The sequence below is a fragment of the Alexandromys fortis genome, unplaced genomic scaffold (assembly GCF_014885135.2).
Source record: "Alexandromys fortis isolate MF-2015 unplaced genomic scaffold, M_Fortis_MF-2015_v1.1 scaffold_67, whole genome shotgun sequence".
In the NCBI taxonomy this organism is placed as follows: domain Eukaryota; kingdom Metazoa; phylum Chordata; class Mammalia; order Rodentia; family Cricetidae; genus Alexandromys; species Alexandromys fortis.
The window spans coordinates 9,088,739-9,103,603 of record NW_026067945.1 but is presented as its reverse complement, the minus strand read 5'-3'; the positions used below and the strand labels follow the sequence as shown (position 1 = coordinate 9,103,603).

The 14,865-nt window shown below is 50.2% G+C and overlaps 1 protein-coding gene across 1 annotated transcript in view; it reads left to right on the top strand.

The window, feature by feature from the left end:
- Positions 1-14,865, top strand: part of Slco3a1 (solute carrier organic anion transporter family member 3A1) — a 220,127-nt gene that overhangs the window by 145,943 nt on the left and 59,319 nt on the right. Inside the window, exon 4 of the mRNA XM_050149153.1 lies at positions 7,327-7,590. Coding sequence (XP_050005110.1) covers positions 7,327-7,590 — 264 coding nt within the window. The remainder of the gene's footprint in view (positions 1-7,326; positions 7,591-14,865) is intronic.

Genomic DNA, 14,865 nt, shown 5'->3' with positions numbered 1-14,865 from the left:
CTCCTTTCCAAGCAATTTTTATTGTTTTTGATCTGGTGGCAGAACCTTATCATGTTTGGGTGCATTTTGGCGAGGCAGGAATTCTCTGTTCTTTAATCCCCCCCCCCGGCCGCCGCCGCCGCCACCATCTTGTCCACTTCCTGAAATAGCTCTCCTTTAGGGCTGCCCACCACACGGGCATGTTGAATTCCACATGAATGTCTGTATACATAGGCACGCATGCACCTCTGAAACCTGGGATTGGGGAGAGGGCAGGGAAGGCAATGGCTGGCCTAGAGTTTCTGTGCTGGTGGAAAAGGCACCCGTGGAAGACCTGTGCTGTGGGGCAGCTGGAGGAAAAAAAATGCCCTCTCCCCTGGCCCGGCAGTGACTAAGGAGGCAACTTGCAAGGAGAAAGGTGGACCACGCTAGGAGTCAGTGTCATTGTGGGGGCAGGGGAGCAGGTAGCCTGTAGGAATGAGCAGGCAGTCCTGGAGAAGATCCTCTAGAGGGGCTGGGCATAGGCAGCTTGCCCGAAGGCTCCTCTGGCCTGGCTTAGACACAGGACTCAGTGGCTGGTACCTTTCATCTATGTTTGATCCTGTTTGGCTCTGTTCGTTCCTCTTAAGGTGAATAGATTCCTCCTGTGAACACTGGGGGGGGGGGGGACGAGACTTTCAGGATTTCCTTTTTTTTTTTTTTTTTTTAGACTATCTTGATAAAGCTAAAATTCAAGGAGAGCAGAACCTTGAAAGAAAGGACTTGGTTTGGGGGTTTACCCCAATTGTTGAATTGACCAGTAGTGTGGGTTTATTACAAGATTAGGAAGAGCATCTGCCATGGTTAAACAGTTATAGGTGCATGTGTGTTATCTCATTCTGAACTTGGGAGTGTAGCTTCTATTTGATAAAGTTTTGTGTATAATGGTCAAGATTCCAGACCCCCCTCGAGCCGTGGTGGCTCATGCCTTTAATGCCAGAACTTGGGGAACAGAGGCAGGCAGATCTCTGAGTTTGAGGCCAGCCTTATCTACACAGTTAGGCTCCAGACCCCTGTGAATCTAGATCACACTTGTACTGGCTAGTGTTGACAGAGGTTTCTGTCCTGCCCAGTCCTACAGCCTTTCAGTTCCAAATAAACACACAGAAGTCTACATTAATTATAAACTGGTTGGCCTATTAGCTCAGGCTTCTTATTAACTCTTATATCTTACTTTAACCCATAATTCTTGTCTGTGTTAGCCACATGGCTTGGTACCTTTTAGCAGCGAGGCATTCTCATCTTCCGCTGTGTCTGGGTGACAACTGCAGACGGACTCTTTCCTCTTCCCAGAATTCTCCTGTTCTCATTGCCCCATCTATACTTCCTGCCTGGCTACTGGCCAATCAACATTTTATTAAACAATACAAGACCATTGTCCCACAGCAGGCTAGCTTTGTGTGTCAGCTTGACACAAACTAGAGTCATCAGAGGGTGGAGCCTCGGTTGAGGAAAGGCCTTGATGAGACCCAGCTGTAAGGCATTTTCTCATTTAGTGATCAATGGGAGAGGCCCCAGCCCATGGTGGGTGGTGCCAGCCCTAAACTGCTGGTCCAGGGTGCTTTAAGAAGGTGGGTTGAGCAAGCCAAGGGAAGCAAGCCAGTAATCAGGACCCCTATGGCCTCTGCTTCAGCTCCTGCCTCCAGGATCCTGCCCTGTTTGAGTTCCTGTCCTTACTTCCTTCAGTGATGAAGAGCAATGCTGAAGTGTAATCCAGATAAACCCTTTCCTTCCCAACTTGCCCTTTGGTTATGGTGTTTCATGGTAGCAATAGAAACCAAGAGACCTCTCCCTTGAGCTCTGTGATCCTAGGGCAGCCATTTCTCCTCTTGAGCCTGTGTGTGGCTAATGCAAGAGAACCATGCAGAGTGCCCAGACAGTGTCTGGCATATGGGAAGCATGCCATAAAGGTTAGATATAATGGGGTGTCTGAGAGGTCCTCTAGCAGTCTGCAGTTATTGGGGGATCCAGCATGCTTTCAGCCCTGACTTCCAAGGTTTCCTCTCAGCCTAGTAACTGTCTCCCTAAAACCTGAACTGAACCAGAAGGCTGCCCCTCCCATCCACAGAAACCTCCCCCTGATGGTTCTAACCATCATAGGAGGATGGGTGCATCCTCCTATGAACCCTTGTTGGAAATCACCCTGGCAGCTCCATGGCATCCGAAGCTACCACAAGATGACATGGTCTGTGTGCTTGTGGGAGAAGGTCACCGGCTCTGATGCCAGACCCCTTCCCTTAGGACCTCTTAGCTGGATGGCTGGGATCTGGAATGTTACACACCCTCCCTGCCTCCACTTTCTAATTAGGTTTGCAACTTAACGATACTCTTGGAAGTCCCAAATCCCATAGAAAGAGTCTGATAACGTAGGTTAAGGAAATAGACACATGATCCTAAAAATGCCCTGAGAGCCATAATGGCCCTCGCACACCAGTATAGCCCAAGAGAAAGAAGCGACTGTCCCCAATTTTCTTGGCCCACTCTTCTCACAGTCTCACGGGTAGACCTGTTAATGAGTTGTGTGCTGGTTTCTTCCTGTTCCTCCCATTTTTCTTTCTTTTTTAACCTTGGAAATGGGGACAAAGCCCTGATAGGCCCCTCGTAGTCACTTGCTCTTTGCAGAGGTGGCAAACTGATATTAGTGGCTTGCTCACTTTGTTCAACAGAGCTAGAAAGCAATAAAAGCAACCCAGATGTCAAAGTGAAACACATAGAGAAGTGGATCTTGGGGCTGGAGAGAGGGCTCATTGGGTAGCGGGCTTTCTCTGTGAGCGTGAGGACTTGGGTTTGAATCCCTAGCACCCACGTGAACAAGCAGAGCATGGCTATGCAAGTCCAGAGCTGCAGAACTGGAGGGCAGTGGAGGGCAGAAACACAGGTCTCCAGAGAGCGCTAGCCAGCCAACCTAGCCAACGTGGTGAGCTTCCAGGTCAGTGAGAGGCCCCGTCTCAAAGCAAGAAATAATAAAATAATAAAAAACCAACAGAGGAAGACACCCAGGCATCCTGCTCCACAGGGGCACACAGACCCACACTCATGTGCCCATGCAGAAGAACACACATGCACACATAACATACAATACACACAAACACACACAGAGACACACAAAAGAAATGGGTCTCCTTAAGAGGGAGACTGTATGCATGTCCAAGACACTTGCAAAAAGAGTCCCCAGCTGTGTCCCATCTCGTTATGGATGTGTACCATCTCATGATGCACGTGGACCATCTCGTGATGCATGTGGACCATCTCCTGATGGATGTGTACCATCTCGTGATGCACGTGGACCATCTCGTGATGCACGTGGACCATCTCGTGATGGATGTGTACTATCTCGTGATGCACGTGGACCATCTCGTGATGCACGTGGACCATCTCCTGATGGATGTGGACCATCTCGTGATGGATGTGTCCTGTCCAGGCACAGCTAGCAGATAGTGTTATGGTTTCAGCCTCTTCCAGAACTTTGCACTTCTGATTGATAGAACCACCCTGAGAATGAGACCCTATGTCTTCCCAGCTTCTAGAGGAACCAAATGTGGGTGAGTGGCAGCAGAGTACTTTCCCTGTATATAGTGCTTCCCCTGGTATGGCCCTCAGCCTGAGGCACTGCCCCCACTCTGTTCTGATCCATAGCTCCCATCATCCCCACGTCTTATTGGTGTATTGGTGTCCCTGAGTAAATAAGACATATTGGTGCTTTTCAGTTTGTCCTGGACATCTTGCAAGCAGCCACCTTCAAACAACAGGCTGAAAACAAGCCTTAAAGTTAATACAGGAACTAGAACTGGAAAGAGAAATAAACTCAGTTCCTCCCTGAAAGAGTACTTTGGCTGTCCGCAGCCTCCCCAGGACTGCTGTCAGTAGAGGGGGGTGGCTACTTCCCAAGCCATTTGTAGTAGTCAGGATAGGCTAGGTCATGCTACAGTAACAACTATGCCCCCAAATCTGTGCATTGGGATGGTGTAACTTTACATCCTGTTCCCTCAAGTATCCAAAGCAGGTCAATGGGGACATTTCGTTCACTATGGCTTGTTCATATATTCCTCTTGGGAAGACGAAACGTGGGGAGCACACACAGCACACACACAGGCACACACAGAAGCGATGCCCGTTCCCCTGCTCACGTTTTCCTCTGTAAAACTCTAGTATGTGGCCACGCTTCACCAAGCCAGGGACATAAACTCGGAATCTAGAAGAAGAGCTGGTCGGAACCCAGACCTTAATGACATCAGCTATTCAAGAACAGTGTCTCCTGAGCTTTGACAATTGCCATGCATGTAGAGAGGGTTTTTGTTGTTGTTGTTTTTGTTTTGTTTTGTCTTGTTTTGTTTTTTGACTATGAAGTAGCCAGAATTCCTCATGAAAATATTACTTGAGGAGTTTGAGGGATAGTTCAGCTATTAAAGCCCACAGGTCTAAGGACATGGGTTCAAACCCAGATCCACATAAAAAAGCCAGGTATTGTGGTATATGCTGTGACCCCAGGACTGGAGAGGTAGGGACAAAAGAACACCCCTGGGGCTTGCTGGCCAGTGGGCAAATTAGTGAGCTGCAGGCCAATGAGAGATTCTGACTCACGAAACAGAGTGGCTTGCTCCGGAAGAATAATAGCCATGGCCGAGGTTGGCCTCCTCCACAAGAGCCACATTGATGCACCCAAACAGGAGGCTCCCTTGGGCACACGTGCACTTAGACACACACTATGTTTTGGTGTAGACACTGGTAGAGGAGTTTCTGAGACAGGTTCAAGCTTGAGCTGTCTTCTCTAAGTCAAGTAGAGAGTCCTCACTCACTCGGCCTCCCCCAGCACACACGGAAGCCAAGTGGTGGCCCGTCAGTGTGCCTTCTCTCTCCTGCCATGGTATGGTTCATGGGTCACTGACGTGGAGAAGCGGGGGCTCCCCAGAAAGCCAACAGTGGTTTGTGAATCCTGCCTTCCTCCACACCTTCACATGAGGCCCCTTCTCGCCTGACCCATAGGGCAGGTGTGCCATGGTTTTGACCCAGGTGACATGTTCTTGCTGTCTTTGCATTCTCAAGCAGTCCGCTCTCTATACATGCACGCCCACTGGGAAGAAGGGGACACAGACAGCTCACAGAGCCAGTGCCAAGCCATCCTCCCGGGATGTTTTTCACATATCCAAAAGAATCACTGATTTCCCGTGACTTTCTGCAGGGCACTAATTTTGTTCCCCTCCAGCAACTGCTAGGGTTTCTCTGTCTTGCTCTACTCTGGGGCCTGTAGACAGCGGGGGCTCCCTTTCCCTTTGTTTTCTTCCCTTGCCTGGCAGCAGGTGAAGAAACACAGTAAGTGACAAGCAGGGAAAACAGCCCGCTATTCAGCTACCCCAGGTGATTGTACTTCCTTTTTTCCTCCCTCATTTGCATGAAGCTGCTTCCAGGATCGCCTTGAGATTTCCCGGGCCCTGGCATTCTGTTTAAAAATAAAACCCATACATGGAAAAGCCCATTCATATACGTAGGGGGAAAAGAATAAGAGCTGCCATATCCGAAGAGCGCATGTGTGCCAAGGGATGCTTGCTTGTTACCTTTTATCCTTACAACCACTCCTGCGGTGGCATCTTTATTTCACAAATGATGAAAAGGTTCCGGGGTTGCTAGTGAGCTGCAGAGCCGGGATTCAGTACCGCCACCTCAACCCTCTACAGCTAAGCTCTCTCCTCTCCAACACATGGTTATGCAAAAGCAACTAGTCAATTGTAGCAGGGGGAGGGCCACTGAGCATCAGTCAGGGTAGAGAATATCAGTATCCCAAAACCAGTTTGCACCTAACCAGAACAATCAGTGGCCTTGAGTTCCTTGCCCAGAGTACAGGAATCTAGTGTTCACCCACAAAGGCCGGATGTTGAAGACAGACTGAAGAGAAATCTACAACGAGATGCTGTACCGAGTGAGGGGGTCTGTGTGTAAAGACCTCTGTGTCCCCAACTGCATGCATGTGGACTCGAGCGAAGAACCTAGGCTCTCCAAGCCTCAGTTTTCACACCAAATGGAGGACATGAAAGACCCTATTTTATCAGTTTATAGGAAGAATTTACTGACACAGCAAGAGCGTGCTGCGTGTGACTCCTGGGTGTGACTCCTGGTACGGAGGAGTACCCTGGGAAAATGATAGCCAGTGTTAAGAGGCTTGGCGGGAGGCAGGGGGCACTTTGCAAACAGCAAAATGCTCATCTGGTGTCTGCGGCCATCACTTTCCCCCAGCTGTCCATCCATCTGGTCCTGGCCTGCAGCCCCATTTTCCTCGCCTCACCCACTATTCTCCAGGTCCCCAAGAATCTCTTTTGGGGTTCTGGGAGCGCGCGGTTTCTCATTTAAAAAAGACATTTCTAGGTAGCTCATCCCGAGCACACTGCTTTGCAGGGCACCTGTAAAATGGACAGCAAAATCCAAGGAGTAAGCTGCAGTTCCCGTTCATTCCCAGGACTTGGGTTGCAAATCAAAGACGTGCCGGTACCGAGCTGCCTGGATCCACGAAGCCAAACGGCATAGTAATGCATGGTGTCTTTGAGCACCGGAGCTGTGCCAGAGCTTTATAATACAGGGCTGAAGCCCAGCCAGGGGCCATCTTCAAGACTTGGGTCATCCTAGCCAGTAGAATCTTAGGCACCATAAATGACAGATTGCCGCCCCCAAGTATGCAGACGCGTGTCTGGTGTGGTTTTTCTGGCCCTTACTAATGACTCTGCAAGGTAGATGGCTGTCATCGTCATCATCCCTGTTGGCAGATTTGTAAACTGAGGCATAGAGTTCAAAAAAAAAAATCTCCAAAAGGATTTTCATTCGAGCGTCCTAGGCATCCATTTGCTTGAATTGCATTCTGCACCTGCTCTTTTTAGTTATGAGCCTGCTTTAATTCACGCTGCGAGAGATGGGATGAAATTTCAGGCCAGCCGTTTGTTTCAGGTGAGAGAGCGTAGACCGGGTGACAGTCCGCCCTTGGATAGCGAATATTTGCTCGTGTTTTCGTGAACTCGGCTTGGCAACGCAGCGAGATGAGTCAATTCCAGCCTGCCTCGGCTGTCTGGCTCCTCGCTGTTTTTGTTTAGACAGATTATAAGTGTGGAGCAGACAGGGAAATTAAGGGGAAACATGCTCCGTCCCCGGTGATGGGAGAAACAGGAGCTCTGACGCGGGGAAGATGGTTTCCCAGCTCAAAGCTCCACCCCCTCACCCAATTCTACAGCCCTTGAACTCCATGCAAGGGACATCTCTCACCAAGCAGAGTCCCCACAGCTCACAAGCCTCGCCTCTCCACTAAACGGGTGCCCTTTCTGTTGGCAGGTAACCTGGACATCACTCCAGATGACCCGCGATGGATTGGAGCCTGGTGGGGCGGCTTCCTGCTCTGCGGTGCCTTGCTCTTCTTCTCGTCCCTCTTGATGTTTGGATTCCCACAGTCCCTGCCCCCACACTCAGACCCCGCCATGGAGAGTGAGCAGGCGATGCTCCCAGAGAGAGAATATGAGAGGCCCAAGCCCAGCAATGGGGTCCTGAGACACCCCCTGGAGCCAGACAGCAGTGCCTCCTGCTTCCAGCAGCTGAGAGGTAAGAGGCCAGAACGGAACTGCGTGGTCATTAGCGATGGGGGTGTCGTGATGTAAAGTCTGGCCACTGGGGGTTTTCAGAGTTTTACGTAATCTTATGCCTAACTTTATGACCAGACGCAATGAGTGCAAAAATAAGGTCACCGCCATTTATTGGTGAACCCCTGGTGATTTCATCAATAAATGGGGCACAGCAAAGCGCTAAACTTTTTTAGAAGTGAAGTGAAAATCGGATGCAGCTCTTCTTTGACAAAATGGCAAAACAACAACAACAAAAAGGCAGATAAGGATGTCAACCCAGAAAGGTGTGTTCTGGGTCATTTCCACTTTCAGCATGATCCCTTAAGGCATAGAAAATGACAATGACGTTAGTGCAGTGACTATAGTGAACTTGGCCCAGCAGCCTCGGGCTGCTCCATGCCTCCATCCGTCTGTCCATCCGTCCGTCTGTCCTTCTCTCTCTCTCTCTCTCTCTCTCTCTCTCTCTCTCTCTCTCATGCATGTACACACACATATGAAGGACCTACAGGGTACCTGCTGGAGATTAGACAAGAGCAGTTGGCTGTAGGTAGGTGCCTGGACGTGATGTAGGCTGACGTACCCCCTTTCAGAGAAGTTGGGATGGAAGGACAGTGGAGGGACATCACCTCTTCTAAGCCAGCCTTTAGTAGCCACATGCCAAGACACCATTCAGCATCGCCCAGAGGTCAAATCAAAGTCAAGGGGAGAACCTGTAGGATGAAGTGCCCCTGTGGCGTGCGCTTGATAACCACAGCCTTTGACGGACCCCAGGGTCTTTCCCTGTCCCCTTCCTCACTGGCTGTGAGGTTGCTCCATTCCCCCGACCATGGTTCCACAAGTTTAAGACCGTGCAGGGTTCTTCTGTCATGTCATTATCCTGAGAATAAAAGCTCTGCCTGCAGAGACACTTAATCAAACCTGCAAGTCCACGAGGAGCCGGACAGATCTGTGCTATTTCTGCAGACACTAATTTAATAACCTGATGTCACGTCTGCTCCCATGTTCTCCGTCGGTATCTACAAGTGCTGTGAGCCAATTGATGGCCTTAAAATTCCTCTTTTTAAACTCGGGATGCACTCGTAGGTGAGAAGTCCAGCTACTGTATGTCCCTGGAGGTTTCCTTAGCTGGGACCACCCCCGCAATAAGGGTGTAAATTGCTTCTACCACATTCCAGAAGTCCCTAGCGAGTTGGAGGGTGAGGCCTGCCGTTATCTTGAGAGCACAGCTGACTGTAATTTCAAGCCCCCAGCCTACAATAATCCATCAGGCTGGCATCAGAGTAGCTCTGGCAAGAGAGGACCCTGGTCCCCAGCTGTAGCAGCCTGTCCAGTTCCTTCTTTGTTCAGATGACAGTTCTGTCTCCTACAAACCACATTTGTAGACCCCCCCTTTCATCTTTGGGTATACAGAGATAAAAAAGAAACAACTAGGCCATTAAAGACCTCCCCGGCAAGCCATCAAAGACAGCCAGTGGTACAGGGAGTGACAGGCTTGTGGAAGGCCAAGGGAGGGTAAGGGGCCTAGCTCAGCTGGGTCCTGAGCTACAGGCTGTCACAATTTCAGAGTTGCTGAGATAAGGTTCAGCCATTCTGCTTTATATACTCCATTCAGGAGTCGATATCCTACTCCTACTGGGGGCTGGGACCATGGCCGTGATTAAGTGGCTTGTGTCCTAGAACTTATAATTCAAGAGAGGAGGCAGGCTACAAGAGAGGACGCCATCAAAGTCAAGATGAACCTCAAGTAGTTGGCGTGGGATGGGAAGTATGCATTCGGGTCAGTGGGTCTGGAACTCACTAGATTGGAAATGGTTCAGGTATGGCATCGGTGTGAACACACTTCCATGAGTAACGAATTTTCATTAAGGATGAGCAGTTCCTACTTTGTTGGTCCACAGTGGGCTCCTAGAGGACACTGCTGCAGGGCAGGAAGATTGTAACTCCAGAAGACTTCCCCTAGAGCAGGACTTCAGTGGCGTGAACTATTGTGCTAATCAACCATCATCTAGCGCTGGCCACAGAGAAGGACCCACTGTCTTTACATTTTTTCTTCCCCCATGAGCTAAGTGGTTTTGCCCCAGGAACACGTTCACCCAATGCAGCCTTCGGTGCTGTTGACGTTCCCATACTGACTCTTCATCTGATTCACCAAAAAAAAAAAAAAAAAAAAATCATCTCAGATACTAATGGCCCTGTTGAAATAGGAGCGGCAGAGCTGCGTCCCCAGCACCCCGGCCGCCTGCTAGCTTATGCCCCGAAATAATTACACGGACACTGTGATTCTTTTAAACACTGCTTGGCCCATTTCTATCTAGCCTCTTCTCGGCTACCTCTTGCACCTGGACTAGCCCATTTCTAATAATGTGTGTAAGCACCCCAAGGTGCGCTTACCAGGAAGATTCTAGCCTATATCCATCCTGGTTCAGAGCTTCATCGCATGTGTCTCTGAGCACAGAGCTATCGCATCTACCCGGGAGAGCTGAGCATGGCGTCTCTGCTCCAGAGCAGAGCTGTAGCGTCTGAGCTCACTTCCTCTTCCTCCCAGCATCCTGTTCTGTTTACTCCTCCCACCTATGTTTTAACCTATCAGGGCCAAGCAGTTTCTTTATTTAATTAACCAATGACCTTCCTCCACCATGGCTCTTTTCTCATGCATCTCTGGAGCTTAACAAAGGTTCTTCTTCTTGCACCATCTATTTGAGTCCCAGGCCGCACTCAGAAAAATCTGCCTAGAGCAGCGTTCAACCCCACCATGCAGCCTTCCCAGTGTCTGAGACTGACACAGAGTAGCCTGTCTGGAGCGGGACGTCCTGAGCTCCAGTTCAGCTCAGCCACTTCCCTGCTGTGCCGCCTTGCACCTTGGTCACGACATTTAGCTCTCCTTGGCTTTAACATGGGGGATCTGGCTTCTTCTGTACAGCAGCTGTCTGTCCTATTTATCACGGTATACAGGGTGCTCACCCTGTCGTGACATGGGTGTTTGTCGCCAACAGAGCCGGCCGTTGTCTGAGTTTGCAGCTCTCTGCAGAAGATGAGGGGTGGAAAGCATGGACTCTGGTTTCAGGCTAGCCTGGAAGTCCCCAGCTTTGTAGCGCCTATCCCATAAGCACTTCGGTAAAGCAGAAGGCGGACAAACACATGCTTGGGTTTATTAAGCTGCAGAGTCGCCCCCGGGTGGGAGGCTGCCAAACCCAGGCTTAATGCTGGATCTCAACACGCCACCAAATGTCTTTGCTTCTAAGCCTTGGCCCTGGGGCGCTTCTGCCCCGGTGACCCCACACTTGAGGTGCCCTCACTGTCACCTTCATCCTGGCGCCTGGTACTCTTCTTCCGTCCCCTTTTATGCCAATACTGGCACGGGGCATGACCCTCTTGGACCCAGTAGCTGTACAGTGTGTGCAGAATTAATGAAAGGCAGCCTAGAGAGGAGAACCACTCCATGAGAGTGTAATAGATAACCCAGGGCCAGTAAGGTGGCTCACTGAATAAAGGTGCTTCCTGCCAAGCCTGACCCCATCTGTTTCATCCCCAGAATTGACGTGGTCAGCAAAAAGAACTGATGCCTGCAAGCTGTCCTCTGACCTTCACCCTTCACATACATGCCATGGCACACTGCATATTCATGTGTGTGTAGACACACACACGAATAAATACAAATCAGTCATTGTTATAAAATAAGCACTCAATCATATCACTTGTCTGTGAAACCTCACCCCCACAGCTGTGTGATAGACACAGGCATGTTTCCATAGCAAACATGTGTGGTGCTTGCGGGTGCTGCGATCGATGTCACGTCTGTAGTTTCGCATTTTATTTTTAAGTTGTCCCAGATAACCTGGGAAGCCTTGATGGACGGGATCTGGATCCCCAGTGAAGTGATCCGCCCCCCCCCCCGCCCCTTGATCTGCTTGCTTTGTGTGATTTGTGCAGTGCATCAGGACACCCCCTCTTTGCTCTTCGTTTTGCCTCAAATAGCCTTCTCCCCTTGATGCACTGTTGGTATGTCTCTGTCCTTCCACCCCTTTTTGAGTGCACATGTGTCACACGTGTATATACACGCACACATGCATGCATGCATGCATGCATTGCCATTCTAGGTGCATGCCTTGTTGTGTTCTGGACAAGGTCAGCTGCATTGCCCTAACATTGACTTAGCCTCTGCAAAGTCCCTACTACTGCTACGTCCCCACTGTAGTCTGGTCCCCCCCAGAGTGGTGCTCTGCATCTACTCCAGAACAAAGCTCTCATGCATCTGTTTATTTATAGTGCGAGGCAGTGCCTGTCATGAAAATGGTGCCATTTTAATGAATGAAGTAACAAATGAACACTTTGCTAGCATGTGTACACACACACGCACACACACACACACAAGCAGGGGCTGATAGCATGACTCAGTAAAGTGCTTGCCACAGAAGCCTAAGCGCCTGAGTTCAGATCTCCAGCGTCCATATAAAATGCCAGGCGCAGTGGCACACACACCCATAATCAGGAAGTAGAGACAGGCAAGGCCGTGGGGCTCTCAGCCAGTCTAGCTGAATCAGCAAGCTCCAGATTCAGTGAGCGGCTCTGTCTCAGACTGGAGGATGGAGAGCACTATAAGGAAGACACTCAACATCAATTTCTGGTCTCTATAGAAGTGCCTGAACACACACACACACACACACACACACACACACACACACTACCACCACCACCACAAACAAGCGCAACAACGAAAATGCTGGTTCTCATCCATTTCTCCATTGAATCTCTCCATCCCTGTGAGCCACTGGCACAATTCTACAGAGGTGGAAATCAAACTTAGAGATGGGAAGGAAGGAAGGACACTTGAATCAGTGTGGAGAAAACAAAGCCTGTCTCCATAAGCTTCGCATGATGTGGACACTCGTAGAGAAACAAGTGGCATCACCAGGTGCTAAGTGAACTTTTAGCAGTGTGTATGCCAACTGTCTCCTGCAGCGGCACAGATGTCCCCTAAAACAAGGTAGCTTCCAATGGGGCTGCAGCTGAAAAGGAAGGAAGCCCCTGCTCCCTGCTGGGTCTGGTAGGTCCTGACCTGCGGGGTCAGTGTAACTGCCTAGGTCAAGGCTCAGAACACTCAGAGTGAGCCCTGACTTTGATCTCTAGAGGGGCAGACAGAAGATGAGCTGAGGGCTCTTGTCTCAGCCCTTCACAGGCAAATGCGCGCGCGCGCACACACACACACACACACACACACACACACACACACACACAAAACAGACAAGTGGCCTCTCGATGTCCTTGAAAAGACAGCTGAGCCCTGTGCACTTTCTCTAGTGCAACCTCATTGGGAGAGGAACACAGCTCTGCCTTGAGATGTCACCCTGGCCCAGCCCAGCCCAGCCCAGCACTGTGTTCAGTGGCCCTTCTCTGCTAAACCTCAACGGCTGGATCCTGTCCCCAGTTTCCCCCAGCTGCTGTCCACCCAGGGTCCCTTCCTGACCTAAACCCATCCATAATGCCTCATCTTCATTGGCAGCTTGAGGTTATTTGGAATCATCATTGAAACGTATTTCAGAGTTTTTTGGTTTGGGTTTTGTTGTTGTTATTGTTGTTTTGTACCCTTTCTATTTCCTCACTGAGGAAGCTTCCTGACTTACTGGAGGGACCCCTTCCCTGGCATGGCTTCATTTTACTTTCTGACAGGTGACATATGACTTTCTTTGTACCTCCATGAAGGTGGAGACTCCCGTTTTTGTTGACACCCTTGTACTACATCCTCCCCTGTGGTAAGAGGAGGAATGAAGGGATCATGGAAGGGGCATTACCAGGCCTAGTGGCGTTTTGTTTTCTTGAATCATCCCAGCCACCTCTTCGCCAGCCCACCCAGGTGGTGGCTTCCATATGACCTACCTGGGAACACACGGTAAAAGCTGTACACGTCTGTCTGCCTCCATAAGCCCACAAGTGACCCACCTGTGTCAGGAAGGGCCTGTTGGACCCCGCTCCAGCCCTGGCTTCTTCCATCCCTTCTCAGCTCAGCAGTTGCTTTCTGCTCCATTTTTCTTATTGGGCGCCTGTTCCTTTCATTCAAGTGTGTGTTTGAGGAGCCTGGTAGTCTGAGCATGCTCGTGCTGCCTGCTGAATGTCGTCTATTGCGTGACTTGTCTCCACAACTGACCTCTCTCATCCTGTAGATGTACTGTGAAATTCTGCGTTCTTGCTTCCATGGTGAAAAAAACCAATCTTCTGTCCCAAACCCTGGCAGTCCTGTGCCAGGCTGCGCCTCACATCCTGCTGGGTCCCAGGGCTTTGGTTAGGACTCACCAGGGACCAGGCTGGTCAGTGAGTTCATGGTGTTCTTAGCGTGGGGTGCCCGCTGGGAGGCAGCCCTGGAGTACCCCTTCGTGTGATGCTCTCTTCTGGCTGTTTCAGCAAAGCCACTGAGCCGAACAGAAGAGGGCATGCAGGAGGATGCCGGGCATGGTTGGCGTGTCAGACTGTCTGCTTAACGAATAGGCAAAGGAAATAGCTAGAAGGTAGCGTTTCCCAGAGGGACGTCTTTGAACCAGAACAACATCAGGGTGGGAAAGCAGTGGCTATCCAAACAGGTGGAAACCTGTCCATGACCTTCTCACGTTGTAGGGGGGAAAGGCAAGTTCATATGTGTGTGCAGACGGACATGTGCACATGTGCACATAAATACAGAGACCAGAGCTCAACCTCATGCGCTCATTCCTGAGGAGCCATCCGCAGATTTGTTGTCTTCTTTATTGTGTTGTTGTGTTTTTGTTCAGATAGGGTTCTCACTAGCCTGAAACTGGTGGGATTATGTAGACTGGCTAGCCAGCAAGACACAGGGAGAGCTGTTTCTTGGCACCTTCCAGGTGTTAGCATAACAAGCATGTTTCTTCGCTAGGGTTACTATTGCTATGATGAAACACCACGACCAAAATCAGGTTGAGGAGAAACGGGTTTATTTGGCTCTACTTCCATATCATTGTTCATCACAGGAGGAAGTGAGGACAGGAACTTTAGCAGGGCAGGAACCTAGAAGCAGGAGCTGATGCAGAGGCCATGGCGGGGTGTTGCTCCTTATGGCTTGCTCAGCCTGCTTTCTTATAGAACCCAGGACCACCAGCCCAGGGGTGGCATAACCCATCATGGGTTGGACTCTCCCCTATCAGTCACTAATCAAGAAAATGTTCTAGGTAGTGGTGGCGCACGCCTTTAATCCCAGCACTTAGGAGGCAGAGGCAGGTGGATCTCAGTGAGTTCGAGGCCAACCTGGTCT